At 33.4% G+C, this 16134-nt stretch overlaps 2 protein-coding genes across 2 annotated transcripts; one reads left to right on the plus strand and one right to left on the minus strand.

Moving 5' to 3' along the window:
- Nucleotides 1-187: 187 nt before the first annotated feature.
- Nucleotides 188-2452, plus strand: LOC139092208 (P-granule-associated novel protein 1-like). The gene is made up of 3 exons (XM_070642535.1): nucleotides 188-353; nucleotides 477-762; nucleotides 1567-2452. Exons 1-3 carry the CDS (start codon nucleotides 343-345, stop codon nucleotides 2359-2361), a joined length of 1092 nt encoding a protein of 363 aa, XP_070498636.1. The 5' UTR covers nucleotides 188-342; the 3' UTR covers nucleotides 2362-2452.
- Nucleotides 2453-3287: 835 nt separating this feature from the next.
- On the minus strand, nucleotides 3288-13186 carry LOC139092300 (organic cation transporter protein-like). The gene is made up of 6 exons (XM_070642649.1): nucleotides 13068-13186; nucleotides 11370-11863; nucleotides 6157-7140; nucleotides 4336-4756; nucleotides 4185-4279; nucleotides 3288-3992 (listed from the first exon to the last, which is right to left on the minus strand). The coding sequence occupies exons 2-6, from the start codon at nucleotides 11522-11524 to the stop codon at nucleotides 3887-3889; spliced, it is 1761 nt and encodes a 586-aa protein (XP_070498750.1). The 5' UTR covers nucleotides 11525-11863; nucleotides 13068-13186; the 3' UTR covers nucleotides 3288-3886.
- Nucleotides 13187-16134: the final 2948 nt, after the last annotated feature.

Genomic DNA, 16134 nt, shown 5'->3' on the forward strand with positions numbered 1-16134 from the left:
TCTTAACACCACCTTAAGTCCCCAAAATCTCTCAAAATACATCCCTACAGTCAAGCATGTGAAAGTTTTTTGGCTGAATAATTATATTTCAGGCAAAATAATGAGAATAAAATGAGATAATGAGAAATGAGATGAATTAAGTTAGCATTTCTAGTTGATTATTTTGTTTTTTCGGTCAATAAATTAGTCTCATTTGAAATATTCGGAAGCGTAAGACGCCTTTTTTTCTACATACTCACTTTAATCTCTACGCATTGTCTATGACAATAAATCAATACAAAATTACGTTTATAAATAGAACTAGTACGGAAGCTATAGAAAGTGTTAAAGTTACACACGGCGATGATTTTGAGGTAGAAAGCACGCACGATTGTTTTTCCATTTCCTTCCGAAACTGCTTTATACATTTATATTCCACTTAATTATTCGTAGAGGAAGTAAACATTTTCATCATTTATTGACTCTTCTTCTCTCAGATTTGTTGGCGCCGTCATTTGTTGCTTAATTCTATGCGATATCGCTGGCATACAGGTCAAGGCTTTGGGTCGCAATGAGACGGGATTAAATAAACAGAGAATTATACTTAGATGCAGTGATGATCAAAAAATTAATGAATATGTAAATGATATTCAATTGTGCAGTGTTCAACCCGCTCATAGTTGCATACTGAATGCCATTAGAATGAAAAATAATGATAAGATAGTCCATCCGTTTAAACCCGAGCAGAAAATTTGCATAATTTTCCAGAGGAGCACAATTAACGTAAGTAAATTGAAGTTTATTTTTGGATGCTTATGTCTTCAATGACCATTGTTCATGCAAACAGTTTTCAAGAGCACATTTAATATCATAATGCTTACAAAAAAACTATTAGTGATAAACTTTCTAGTTGAGGTGTGCTCAAGTGTCTTATTTCATGTTGGCATTCTATTTTGAGGAATGTTCTTGAGCTGATGGTCACTGAATTAAGGTTAGAAGTGAACTTTAAATTAGAATTTTAAAAAAACTGAGAATTTTAACGATTTTTTGATATTTGAGAAATTTAACGAATTTTTGAGATTTGAAAAGTTTAACGGCTTTTTGAGATTTGAATAATTTAACGGCTTTTTTCAATTTAAAAGTTTCATTAAAATTTGAAAACCAACCGAAATTCAAAATTTACCGGCCTCCTTCAATTTAAAAATCTTAACGAAAAATTAAAGTTCAAAACTTAACGAAACATTTCTTTCAGAACCAAAAATACCGTTATTTCCGCACGAAAAAAATTCAAATTCTCAAAATTTAGTTCATTGCTTTTTCTCATCAATTACCCACAAGTCATTCACATAAGATTACTTATTTGCTAACGATCATGTTTATTTTTCCATTTAATGCTTTTATTTGATGATTGATGGGACATATTGTTTTCTATCATGTGCATAACATACATCCATAAAGAAAAGGCAAAATTGAATTAGGGATACGACAAATATTTATGAAAGGATTATCTGTTACAAAATTTATTTCCAATAAACAGGTGTCACGTAATATTGAATAAGTCAATTCACTTAATTCCTTTTCTTACAGATGCTACCTGTCGACTTTTTCAAAAATTATTCTACGATACAGCATATTGACTTGAGTAATACTGGCTTACAAGGTATTGAAGACTTCACATTTTCCGTAACATCATTGATTGAATTGAATCTCCGTGGAAACGACTTGACACGATTAACACAAAATGCTTTTAACGGTGCCGTAAATTTAGCATCACTCGACTTAAGTCATAATCTCATATCGTTTATTGACCCAGTTGCCTTTAACAATTTAAATTCATTGATAAATTTAAAGTTATCTCATAATAAACTGAGCAATCAGAGCTTCTCAGATGATGATAATATTATGGGAATCGATTGGACAATTGAGAACCTTAAAGTGCTGGATTTATCACACAATGGAATTGTTTATTATGATGCACTGCCATACAATTCGTTTACCAACATGAAAAGTCTTGAGGAGATTTATTTGCAGTACAATCGTATGGCTATCGATTATGGTGCATTCTCATCAAATCGTAACTTAAAAACTTTAGATTTTTCGTACAATAACAATCCATATTTTGAATTTAATTTGTTCCTATCGGCGAGAAAACTTGAGAATATTTATCTGAATGGTAATGGAATGTGGCATTCGATAGATCTTGCAGATATTCGTTCATCTTTTCCTAAACTCACTTCTATTGGAATTTCAAATAATTCATTTCCATGCAGCATTTTAGCATCTATTGTACGTAAACTTGACAAAGCTGGAATCGAAATGGTTGTTGACGAGAATACATTTGTGACGAATGCTAGGAACATTAGGGGCGTCAAGTGTGTTTGAAATAATTGCCGTTGTAATTTGCTATATCGGGTCATTTGTAAGTCACGTCTAAAAAAGCTGAAATTCAATAAATCCTTGTTTACAATCTGAATATTTTTTGATTTTGCAAAAATTACCTTTTCTAGACATAATTGCTAGTTATCTTATTGATCTTCTGCTAGGACATGCCTTAAATATGTGTATTCAGCAGGCTAAGAGTATATAAAAGGTTCAGAAAGTACTTAAATTTGTAATTAACTTAAATCCACATTTCGCACACTTTTTAAATTCATACTTTATAGAAAATTCAAATTTTTAATTACCGTTAATTTCCGAGATGATACAATCTTCAGGTTTCAAAGCCATCTGAGATAAATTTTGTATTAAAAAGGAAGGGAAGTCGATAATTGATGTGCTCAGGACCTTTTGTTTCCAATACATGACCTACGTCACTAGTAAGCAAACCCCAAATTAAAAAAAAATTAAATTCTTTCTGGCCTACTTTTTATGACACTGACTTCTTTCCACTCTACACAAAGCACAACGGTTGAGAGTGTTATTAAAAAATGTTAATGGAAAGGAAATAATCTTAACCTTTTAGCTTATTATTGTGTAATCTTAAAATGAAACGATTCTCTTCTTTTTCTTCCTTCCCATCCTTTGTTAAAGCTCAACGTGCTTAGCAATAAAAACGTACAAATTGTGTAAAATGAGAACAGTGAAATTTTATTATAAAACTAAATTTTCTTTGTTACTTCATTTTGACTTTACGTCATTTTTTATTAAGTAATTAATATGAGGTGTTAAGCAAGCTTTTATCTTACATAATGAATTTTATGTCTTAATTTTATACAAAAATAAATAACGGTTATTTTATTTTCAAAATTTAATATTAAATTTGGCACAAAAAATAAATTTCAGATTCACTTTTTTAAAATTTGATACAAAAATAATAAATAACGAATTATTTCAATTCATAATTGAATCTTAGCCTACTTAGGTTAATAAGTAGCGTACATTTCAGATTCAAAATAATAACTTAATCTAGTCCATAAAAATGTGTCTTGGCTTATTCACTAACATGTGTTTTGGTTAATTCACTGATATGTGTCTTAGTTAATTCATTGATGTGTCTTAGTTGATTCATGGATACGTGTCTTTGCTGATTCACTGATAAGTGTCTTAGTTTAGTCACTGATATGTATCTTAGTTAATTCAATGATAAGTGTCTTAGCTTATTCATGAATATGTGTCTTAGTTGATTCACTGATATGTGTCTTAACTAATTCATTAATATGTGTCTTAGCTTAGTCGCTGTTATGTGTCTTAGCTAATTCACTGATATGTGTCTTTGATGAATTCAAATTAAAATACGTTAAAAATGCTTTCGACTTTTTTGAAAGCTCAAAGTGTCCTAAGAATGCTTAAAAATCAGTGTCTGTACAACTTAAGTAATTCTATTTGCTATTTCTGTCATCCAGATAGCATTAAAATGCTTAAAAGTCCTTAAATGCTTAAATAGAACAATAACAATTGTGGTGTATAATTACTGTTGTTCCTTTTTATTCACCGACTTATCGAAACATGCAAAATGAAAGAATCTCTCATCGCGTCCAAATTCCTCTCCATCGAGCAACGTAACGGGAGTTTTTCTAATGCCAAAAAAGGAAGGAAGCAAAAAATTTAAATGGAAACAAAAAAAAAAAAAGACATTTTCATTAAATTTATGAGTATTGTTATGCTTATGAAGGCGTGTGAACATGAAAAAGTTTTAATAGCTGAAGGAAGGGATGAAAATAGAATAAAAGTTTTTCATGTTCCTTAATGGAAGGCAAATTGCTCACCGATTTAATGTCTCAGGCAGGAAAAGACAACAAAAAGCACCAGCAAAGCTCAAGAAACCAAGAATTAAGGATGGCATGGCCTTAAAGAAGGTTGCCTAAAAGAGCGGAAGTGAAAATTACATCAAGTGGAAAGCAGGAATATCGTACATACCGTGTAAAGAATATATGAGCTGAAAAACGTGAGAGCATATCCAGCGACATGAGCTGCTGCCACCCCTTGCGCTCTTACGCATGTTGGAATCAATTCCGTCGCATATTGTGCTCCACTGTTGTATGCCATTGTTATACCAAATCGTCCTATAACGTTTAATGCAGCAATGAGTAATGGATTTGACTTTTGATTCTCAGGCTGTTGATATGCCAAAATTATTCCACTTCCAGCTGTGAATATACCACTAACAAGAAGCGATGATGATGCCATTGCCTTTCTACCAATTCTATCCTGAAGTGCTAAAATTACGAGACATGCAGGTAGAATAGCTGAGGCACTTAAGCTGAATAATATAAATGGTGACATTCCAAGTCCTTCAACATTCTTCGATATCGCATCGTAGCCTAGTGTTATTATCATACTGGGAGGGTTTGGATTTGTTGTTGTTGTTGGAATCGGAAGGAAAGAACAAAAATTATTACTTTTACGCATAGAGTGCAATAAATATTGATTTTTTTGGGGACATTTCGGTATGATATTAAGGCTGGTGGCTGAATATTTGGTAAACAATCGAGTGTTGTGGAAAATTGTGCATTTATTTGTTTTGATTGCAATTTTTGAGAATTTGACAAGTTTTGTCATGGCAATCTTTGATTAATCTATGCTGCTAAGCTATGAAAGCCAACTGGAACTTAATTCCAGAAAGTTAATTAACTTCAAAGGCTGAATTTATGCTTCTCAATAATTAATCACCAAAATACAGACAATTAACCATAAATTTAATAATTACAAGGAAATAGAGGAACTGACGGCTCACTGTCTATCATTAAGGATGATTGTTCGACCTGATTGCAACATAATTAGCACTTCCACTAAGGAAATCAAGGACATTTCCAATAATTAAATTTCAAGGCTATAATGATCAAAATTAATTACGAAATTTTCATCTTATTTTGGATACATGACTCGCTGGATGTTTGATTGATGAATTTTAATTAGTCTAGTGCTTAAATTTTTCCTATGGATTCATCAAATTAAAGTCTAATTTCTCTTTACGCCTCGTGTAAAAAATTGCTTCACAAACATTAAAAATCACTCAAAAGTTAAGTCTGTAAAAGTTTTTGAAGCATTGACTCAATAAACACATACTCTGCGTATAAAAAGACGCAAGAAGACGTTAAAAGGCGGAAATAAATAACATCAAAATATTTAAATAAGATTCGTAGATAGAAAAGCGAGCTTTAATTTATATGGAAAATATGAAAGGAGCTTAGACGAAAGTTGGCTGTCCCGAGCGGCACAGATGAAGAAGGCTTTGGTAAGGAGCTTTTAAGGATCCTTCATAGAGCGTTAAAGATTCCGTCATGAAGCTTTAAAGGTTCCGTCATGGAGCTTTTAAGTTTCCGTCATGGAGCTTTAATGGTTCCGTCAGGGAGCTTTAATGGTTCCGTCAGGGAGCTTTAATGGTTCCGTCAGGGAGCTTTAATGGTTCCGTCATGGAGCTTTAAAGTTTCGGTCATGAAGTTTTAATGGTTCCGTCAAGGAGCTTTTAATGTTCCGTCACGAAGCTTTTAAGGATCCGTAATGAAGCTTTTGAGGTTCCGTCATGAAGTTTTTATGATTTCGTCATGGAGCTTTTAAGGTCCTGTCATGGAGCTTTTAATGTTCCTCCGTTACAGAGCTTTTTTTGAAGGCATGCGGAGTCTTCTTCACTTGTGTCGCTCGGTCGTTATGATAAAAGCACCACTTTGCCACATGAAGCTTCTTCTTCTTTAATGCAATAACGAAGGAGAGCAATTTAATCTGCTCAATTCAACTTACGATTTGAAGAAAAGGATCAGCGTTAATCTCCGCAATCTGGGTGTTTTGAAGAGAGCTATTAACGATGGATTTTGTTTTTCATTCGACTTAATTCTCTGTTCATTGATATCAGCAGCGACTGTTTTAAAATCCACAATAAATTTCTCATCCAATTTTCGTCGATTGATTTTAGCAATTCTTTGGTAGCAGATGAGTGCCTCATCAAGTCTATTTTTTGATATAAGCCATTCAGCTGATTCGGGTACGACAAAATAAAATATTGGAATTACAAGTGTCGGTATAATTGTTGCCAATAAATATAATTTCCAATTTCCTAACCAAACAGCTATCCATGGCGTAACAACAGATCCAAAGCAATAAAAAATTCCAATACACAAATTTAGTCCTAATGTACGCATTTTTGGATCAATATATTCCAGCACAAGGATATACATCATGACGAAATTGTTGTCAGTCGCCATGCCGGATATAAACCGACATAAAGCAAAGGCAATTTCATTTGTGGCAAAAATTGTCAATCCATTACCAACAATACCTAAAATGTTTGCTATAATTAATATGGGTAGACGTCCAATGGCATCAGCAAATATTCCAAGTACCAATGTACCAACAACACTTCCAATAAAATATGTAGATTGTCCAGTAATAGATTTCCATGCATTCTCACAGACCCAATTTAATTCACTCGTCATGCTCTGGTAGCCGAACAGCAAATCGTAATCGTATATCCACTTCTTACATACTTTATGATTATTTTGATGTTCAGTTCTTTGTTGTCGGGTTGAATTTGAATTTATTATACGCTCGAGACATTCCAAAGAGTCATCATTTTTACACAATGATTTATCATATTCAATTTCAGCCTCTGGACTATCCTTCATCATTAAGACCTCATCAATATTCGTACATGATGGATTTGAGAATTGCATATGATATTTCCTTCTTTCATTTACAGACATGCTTGCTGTTAGATTCGAGTAGCACCTAAATTGTGAGATGAAAAAGAATAAGTTTGAGTTAGGGATGTGGTCAGTTTTGGGGGATGGAGGCGCATTTGTTGGGGTTAGACTTGACATATGCATTGCTTGAGTTTGGAACTCCGTAAATATCAAATATTACTCAATTGAAGAACAATCGCCAGTGAACGGTGATCGGCCGCTGCCGGTAGTCGGAACGCTTACTGTCGACGGCCATTGACACCTTTAACTAACGACAGTCTCTTGTCGTTAACTGCCGATGGAAATATTTGGCGGACCTTTTCCAATTGCCGTCGAGTAACTCTGTGCCAAACAGACAATTCAGACAGTTGGACACAATATGAACATCAACAACACACCCCTTATCTAAATGATGTCTCTAGCAATTTAGAAACATTCTCTATTTTCACCATACGAAAATATACAGTCAAGACTACTTATATAATAAATGTTCTAATTAAGTTCCATTAAAGTATGAGACATGCTTGTTGTTTGATCTACATCAGTGTTGTCCAAACTGTGTGCCGCGACACACCTTGGTAGGCAAGTATCAACAGAAACCACACACAGCATATGTTTCATGGTATATACTTCATGACATGCTAGTGTACCGTGACACACAGATTGCCCATCCCTTTCCTATACCAACAGTACAACGCGCAAAGCATCTACGCTTGATTCTTTTTTAAAAATATCACTTTTGGTTACAAGAAGAAAACATCAAAGGAACCAAGCTAGAAAGAAGAGTTCAAGAGATGTTTACACATGAACAGCAAACTCGACAAAAAAGATCGTGTTGATGAACTTTTTTTTTAAATGTACTTTCTTTTTGGAGGGAAAGTTTATGAGCTGCTTCAACAGTAAACTCTTCCACTTTTTCATTCAAAAAATGTTGCCTTAATTAAAACTTTTCCTTTATTTTTTGTTATTTAGCGCGGATTTAGCCACACGGTGGCAAAAAGGGATGAAGGATGTTATCTAAGAGCATCGGTGCGGTAGTTTGGTATCAGATAGAGTTCGAAGTCAACTTCCCAAAACTGAGATCAAGATCCAGTAAGGATTCCCAATACTGAGATTAAGATCCAGTAAGGATTCCCTATACTGAGACCAAGATCCAGTAAAGATTCCCAGTACTGAGACCAAGATCCACTAAGGATTTCAAATACTAATCCCCTAAAACTGCGCTAACTGCTACCTGATTACTACCAAAACCTTCAATTTCCCTTGCCTTCTTTATCCTTTTGTAACAAGTGTTCTATTTTAGCAGAACAAAGTTTCAAGTTTCAAGATTTATTTTGAAAGCAATCTTCCTACAATCTCATTAATGATGAGGTTATGACATAAGAAGTGATGATAAATTGAGATTTACACTCAAGTATGGTAGATAGAAAAATAATTGATAGTATATCTCAAAATCAGTAATAAATGTAATTTTGAAAGGAGTTGAGTAAGGAAGGAATAACATTGAAGATTAGAGCGCAGTATGGTTGATTTGTGTTGTGAATCGACGTATATCCTAAATGTTCGGTGACTAAAGATTTATAGGGTTCTGGACTCAAACAATACTATCGAGATATGGCAATACACTGTTTTACGTCCAATTACACATATTTCTGACCTAACCTTATCAAAGACTATAAAAGTCACATCCTGTTGTTCATCTAGAGTATATACCTACTCGAGTGTTAGTCAAGCAACACAAATGAGAAAGAAGTTTAGCGTAGCCTTCAAAGTTCTGTTCCGGAGCCTCTCATTTGTGTCGCTCGGGATAGATGTTACTTACTTACTTACTTTGCTGACCGTACAGATCAACTCTGATCCATGGCCTCTCTCAGATGTCGTCTAAAGCTGATTAAACCGGGATAGACGTTACTTATGAGCAATGCAAGCATAAGACAAGTCATGGACTGTAAATTACAGTAAAAGCTTGAGTACAACAGAGAAAAAATTGGCATAAAAATACTTTTGGCAGATCCTTTACATCCTGTACATTATTTACACTACAACCATGTAATTTTTTGTTGGCATAATGCATTTACGTCCATGATATCCAACATTTATTCGAGTAGCACATTAAAGCACCCCATAAATTTAAAAAGTAACAAAAAATATATTCAGCATTTTTTTGCATCCTCAAACAAGTATTTAAATAAATTCCAAGACAGTTCCAAAGAAGATTTACGCTGTTATAAATAAAATGAATACAGAAGCAGTTCAAAAACAAATAAATTCTGTCTGGACTTCCCTTGGTGAAGTCTGTCTGAATGTTATTTTGTTGGATTATATGGAAGCAGAAATGGCACAAAAGGCAAGCGACTTTTAAGACAATCTGAAATTAGACTATAAGTTATCATGTAGCAATCAACAGCACATATAAATTTACATAGCATGGAAATACAAGTCATCACACACGCTGATAAACAAATTCATAAGTTTCGTGTTGCTAACATGTGGTGCTACATTACAGACAGACAGACTAATGACACGTCACAGATATTCAGCATGCTTTGAGAAAATAGAACTTGACAAAAAAAAGTTTAACGAGGATTCTTTTAAAGAACATCATTGAAAACTTGTGGACGTAATGCACATTCTCAATATTTGCGGGAAAAACCAGCATATGGTGCATTAGAAGCTTTATTATTTACCACAAAATTGTCTTGATAAGGTCTTAGTAAAGAGCTACATGACGACAATTTCACAATCTTATTATTTACTCTTGAATTTGTTTTTTACGAGAAGCCACTTCATTGGACGGGATTGATGTCTAAAGCAGTGGTTGACAACCTGTATGCCTCGATCGAAACCATACACGACATACGGTTCATGGCATTTCCAAAAAATTTATGACGTACACAAGTGTACCGCGACACACAGGTTGCCCACCACTGGCCTAAAGTTGACTACTTCTGATTTTCTTACTTAGAATGTCTTAAGAATGCTTTAGCGAGAAATTTCAAAGGGGAAGTGAGGTTGTGATTGTGACTTTTATTGGTCTGCTTGTCTTATGACTTTAGTTAGATATCTACTCGTGTCAAGGAGAATATCCGGATGTGTCAAGTGCAACATTGTACAAGAATAAGCTAACCTTATTTACTCAGTAACATTCAACGGTTCTGTATTGCTAATGACAATGTGGTTTGCGTATTTGAACGGAAGGTCCTTTGTTGCATACTTGGATCAAAAATGGAACGAGACACTGCTATAGCATCAAGCAAGAGTGCCGCGGCACAATAGTGAATAAAGAGCTTCTGTCCATAAAACTCAGTAGAAGTTGATTAAAGTGACTTTTGGACTACCTTTGGGATAGGGTTTCCTGAAGTCACGGTATCGACAAATTCTTGAGACTCAGACTACCCGGAAAATCTCGATCTCGGTCTCGGCATCCGAAGCCGTTTTTCTAAAACATTGGTGAGCAACCTGTGTGCCGCGGTACACTAGTCCATAAGCTTTTTTGAATATGCAATGAATCGTATGCCGTGTGGCTCCAGTCGAGACAAACTACCAAAGTGTGCGACGAAAAATCAAAAGTTGCTCTATCACTTCTCTAAAAAAAGCGCATCCATCACCATGACCACTTATGATTTACGCAACATTTATATTATTTAACAAAAATGATATTACAATCCCTTATTCGAAGAAGATTTCATGAAAGATGAGTTGCTACATAAAATAATACTATATGCGGGTAACGAAAAAAGAATTCTTTTGATGGAATAAAATAAAGGATTAAAGTTAATGAACTTAAAGATATAAAACACATGTTTAATATTGTTGATGTCATAAATAAACGAATAAGAAGTTAGAAAGTATGAAGAGTAGAGCAACGTACGATAATAAATAATAAATATTAAAGGAGGCAAAATTCTGACTTGAAATGATAAATGATGATGACGATAAAGCCGATTTAAGTATGTGAGGAAGGAACGTTAATGAACATTTGGATGGGTGGAATGGAATGGATTTTAAAAGTATGTGCACCATATTGCTCACGTGCGCGAATCTCAAAACTAGCTCATAACGGAAGCATAAATAAATAAACAAATTATAGCTGAGGAAATTTATTGGATTTCCACGTCCATATAACTTGTTGAATAAACAAGTAGGTGCTTAACAAATGTTGACTTGACTTGAGATTTATGGACTAAAAAAATCGTAATAAATATTTGTCTCCGTAGCTCATAAATATTACAACTTCATTTTTATGTCATTAAGTATTATTTCATATTTACTTACCAATGCTCAGGCACGAAGCTGATGATTGTTTGCGAATAATAGTGCATCGACGACAATACATTGATCATACAGAAAAATCCCAGTAGAATTAATTGATAGCGACCAAAGTTACCGCACTTTTCGAGTATGTGATCAATATTTAGTTTCTCAGTCATTGCAATGCTCTTGAAGATGCTGCACAATTTACATTCACAGCAGTTACGGACTTGCAGTAAGCTTTTTTGAATGAAAATTTCTTGAATTTTCCAATGAATATCAATTATAGCACCAAACTTTATGTTATTACTGTATATTATTCACTTCCAGTATTACTTCTTTTATTGCTTCACATTAAAGTCATTGAATTGTAATTGAATTATTGTGTATTTCAATTAATTGATGTTTATTTGTAATCACACATCAATTTAAAGAAGAAAATCAATCAACATTATCCTATTATTGTATTCCTTGTATCACTCTGATTATTAGGTTGTAAATTACACACCAATTTGTTCCTACAACAAGCAAATTCAATATAATTAACAATAATTCAAACTATGAAATTTTAAAGAATTTTCCTTGAAATTTAAAACCTCACAACAACCAAAATTATTTTAGCTGTTTTGAGGTTTCAAAATTTGAAATTTGAGAAACCGTTAAAATTTTTCTTTTTCCTTCCCCTTGACAGCTTTTGATAATCTTCAACAATTGTAATCTAAGCAGCACTAAAACTCACAAAAATGTAATAAATTTTTCCTGTCATTAACTTAAAGCATCCTCCCAAAAAAAATTGTAGGAAATATGAGCCGTAGCTCTTAAATGCCTTTAATTTTATAAGCTCCAATTGAAACACAAATCCTCGTAATACATAGGATTACAGCATCCTTACGCAAATATATAAAAAACACATAAAGTTTAATTAAAAAGTAATTATAATGCTCAAGAAAAAAAGTTGATATACAGGCTGACAGAAGAATTTTCTTTTATATTAAAAACCAACTGTGAAACTTCAACATTTCACGGAAATTTTCGAACAACTGAGACAAAAAAAAATTATTTTTTACGTGACAATAAGTTTTGAAGTCTCATTGCTTCCACAGATGCTACTTAGTGCAATTTTGAAAAATAGGCAGATTAACAAGACACTTTGTCTGTTCGGTCTGTCGGCTGCCGTTAAAAACTCATTGACCAGTCATCGCAAAGTCAATTAATTATTTTAATTCAATTCATATTTCATTTGTAAACATACCTGAAGTAGGCTATGAATGAAAATTTTTATTCAGAAATTTGAATTTCGAATAACCGTTAAAAATACTATTTCCAAATAAATTTTGCAGAAAATTTTCAAATTTTACAAAACCGTTAATTAATCAATTTCCTATCGCTGGACCAAAAATGCGCTTTAATTATAACACAATAGGACTCTCCTACTTTAATATTTTCTTCCCTAATTTACGATGAATTCTACTTGAAATTCTATAGGCCATTAAATAATATAGTTCGACTTTATTCTCACGTAAAACATTTTCATTTATTTTATAAAATTTGATTTATAACTTTATTAATGGGTTCGTGCGGAAGCATATTTAACTCAGTTCAATCTCCTATTGCCGTTAAGTTCTCCCATTATTATATAATCGTGAAAAACATTTTCTAACAAAAAACAATAATAATTTACATTTAATATGGTTAATAAAATTGTATGGATGGAAAAATTACCCAAATTATCAGGTACGTAAATCCAATGAGACGAGTTAGTAACTAATTCAGATCAATTTCGGTCATTTTCATTGAATAATAGCTGCTATTATTTCATTTATTTTGTAATTTTTGTAACTATACTAGTATTTTTGTAAGAGCTCGTCCAAGGAAGCGGTTGATAGAGACAGTGTAGTACTTGGTATTAGCAATTGGGAAAGGGAAGCTAGTTTTAGACGCCAACTGCGAGAGGCCATGGATCACAGCTAATCTGTGCGGCTAAGATATCAGGTTGGGTGTCAAATGCATTGCCTTACTAATACTTAGATTCTAGAAAACAAAGTACCCTTCCTGACAACTGAATGGGATTCGAACCCACGCCAACTCGATTGACTCAAGCACTTGACATGCTCTTACCTACTGAGATTTTGGGGTGTTAGATTGCGTCGTATCAAGTTCATACATGAACCTTTTTCTATATACATTTCTCATTGCAGTTAGAGGTCAACCTGAATTTCATATGAAGTCGAGTCAACTTCGAGCTCTCCTACAAAAACTCAATTATAACCGCCAATTTTGATCAATCCCCTCAAAAAAATAAAAACAAAAGTATATTGAGGAGCGGCAGTAATAAAATTTAATATCACGTTGTACTAATTACATCTAGAAAAGAAAAGAATGAAGAGTCAACATGAGTAATCAAATTATTGAAGCAATCGAGTGACGCATTTTGATATTGACGCTTGAATTTTATATTTTTTCTGTGTTGAATAACGACACACGTCAAAGTTATTGGTGCTATTTTCATGTTATATCAATGATGAGCAGCCTTTTAAGTGCCACGATACATCTTGGTGGTAAGTCTCGACAGAAACCGCAAATGGCATACGGTTATGATATTCCACGGCATGATATTCCTGAACGTTTTTTGCTGGACAATAGCATGTCATGGCACACAGGTTGCCCACCACTATGTTATCTAATTAAACATCAGATCCAGAGCTTGAAGTCGACTCGGAATTTGTATGAAAAAGTCGATTCAAGGGACTCGACTTCATATAAAATTAGAGTCGATTCCGAGCTCTGATAATATCTAAGAGAAGATTGCTAAGTCTACAAATATTTGATTCTTAATACAATTCAATATTGAGTTTTAGAATCAAGTTTTGCATTTAAATTGTCGAGATAAAAAAATCAGTATGCATGTTCTAGCACCGACAGGCATGTACATTATTATCTCTATTATTTTAAAAGCTTACAGCAATGTGTGAATCAGACAATTTAGAAGATATGGATCTAGAAATTATATTTTAATTATTTTTGCAGTTCTATTTTCCAGCTTTCATTTTTAGATACATTTGTAGACATCAAAAGTATAATCAAAGCTTTATAATGAATGTTCATTCATTCTAGAAGTCACATGAGATGTGAATCTTCTTAAATAATTACTTACAGCAAATTTCATCGACTTCTTCGTTCAGAAATGTAAACAAAACTGAATTTTAAATTTAAAAAGTTCGTTAAAATTTGAATCTCTAAAAACCGTTACATCAAATTGGAATGATGGAATTCTTTCATGAATTTCAACAGCTGATTATGAATGTAAATGTAAATTCAAGCAATAAAGCAACAAAAGATATCAAAAGCTTCATTTCCTTAGACATAACTGGCCTACATAAATATTCAAAAGCATTAATTCATTTTTCATTAAATTATTCATTTTGACTGAGTCTAAAGAAGAAATAATGACTTATTTGAAAACAGTTTCGCTAACAAAAAATCAAGCACTAGATGCTCGAGGAAGCAAACATTGAAATTAAAATCCATCCAAGTAGAAATAAAATTAAATTACAAACCTAATTAATGAAACGTTTTTTGAAGTCAAAGGAAATTTTTAACTTTATTGTGGAAATCGGAAATGTGCCTTCAATAAAGTTCTGACTTCGTGATGTAGCACTACCATCATCACTCAATACAACGTTCAACAGGTTGAGTCACTGCTGAAAAATGAGCATTTTCTCATAGATTTTTAATTAAATTGAAAGCTTTTTTTGTGTGTGCCAGTCAGGATCAAGTTCCGAGAGCCACGAAAAGTCGAAAACAATATGGTAAATATTTATTTCAATTTTTATTTAATTTGCATCCTTTTGTTTGCTTAAATAGCCATTGAGTAAATCCTCATTGGTCAATTATGAGAGCTTTTCAACTCTGCTTTTTTCACTTCCATGACTCTACAAATTGAATTAACATTCAGGGCATTTTATTACAATTTTTTAAATCAATGGAATGCAGTTCAAATATTTAACAAACTTTAAGATGCGACTAGGGTTATTGAGATACCGGTATTATGGAAATAAAAGCAAAAGTGCATTGATAGCTCACTTAGCAAGGTGCGAGTCATGAAAGTTCGCCTTTGTTTGTGTGAATTTGAAAATCTGACCGGGTTCGATTCTCACAATCAGCCTTATGATTTTTCGGACGTTTAGATTATTGCGAGACACAGAAGTTTGAGCTCCTGGGTTCGAATCTCACCATTAGCATGTCCTTGACGACATTACCAAACCTTCCATGAACAGTCCCAAAGTAAATTGAAGCTTTTAATCCTCAAAGCGAAGTGGAATGGTTTGACCCCATACCTCTCCCCCTTTGGTTCCTCCACTGTCCCATCAAACCACTTCACCTCATCCATAACCCCTAACTTCATCACTGAAGTATCAATTTTAGTATTCAAATCCCTAACACATGATTTCTTTCATCTCTTTGATGAGCACGACATTGCTGTACACAGTACTATATATTTATAATAAAAGTTCTGGTATGACTCTATGGACTGATTAATTGACAGTTAAATTATTCTCGACATTTAGAAATTCATTTGTCATACATACTGATGAAAGGAAGGCTTTTTGTACGAATTCAGACAGAGTTGGTATTTACAATGCTTGAAGGGCTCAGCCTTATGAGCTGGAGGCACTGCAGTGTTGGTAAATAAAGTTGAGCTATTTGTGGGATTGCTGCTTTTGGTGTTGAAAATTAGGGTTTCTGGAAGCGGTTTTTCAAAAACCGCAAAACCGCACTTTTTGACCTT

The sequence above is a fragment of the Chironomus tepperi genome, unplaced genomic scaffold (assembly GCF_022539635.2).
Source record: "Chironomus tepperi strain 1889 unplaced genomic scaffold, CSIRO-AGI_Ctep_v1 contig_298, whole genome shotgun sequence".
Taxonomy (NCBI): Eukaryota; Metazoa; Arthropoda; class Insecta; order Diptera; family Chironomidae; genus Chironomus; species Chironomus tepperi.

Excerpts from the sequence above, each read along its gene's own strand:
- LOC139092300 (XM_070642649.1), bottom strand. The coding sequence starts at position 11,524 with ATGACTGAGAAACTAAATATTGATCACATACTCGAAAAGTGCGGTAAC. Across the intron at positions 4,280-4,335 it reads GCTCATATATTCTTTACACG|GCAACCTTCTTTAAGGCCAT; the intron begins GTATGTACGATA and ends CCGCTCTTTTAG. Across the intron at positions 3,993-4,184 it reads CTGCCTGAGACATTAAATCG|AAAAACTCCCGTTACGTTGC; the intron begins GTGAGCAATTTG and ends TTTTGGCATTAG.
- LOC139092208 (XM_070642535.1), top strand. Across the intron at positions 763-1,566 it reads TCCAGAGGAGCACAATTAAC|ATGCTACCTGTCGACTTTTT; the intron begins GTAAGTAAATTG and ends CTTTTCTTACAG.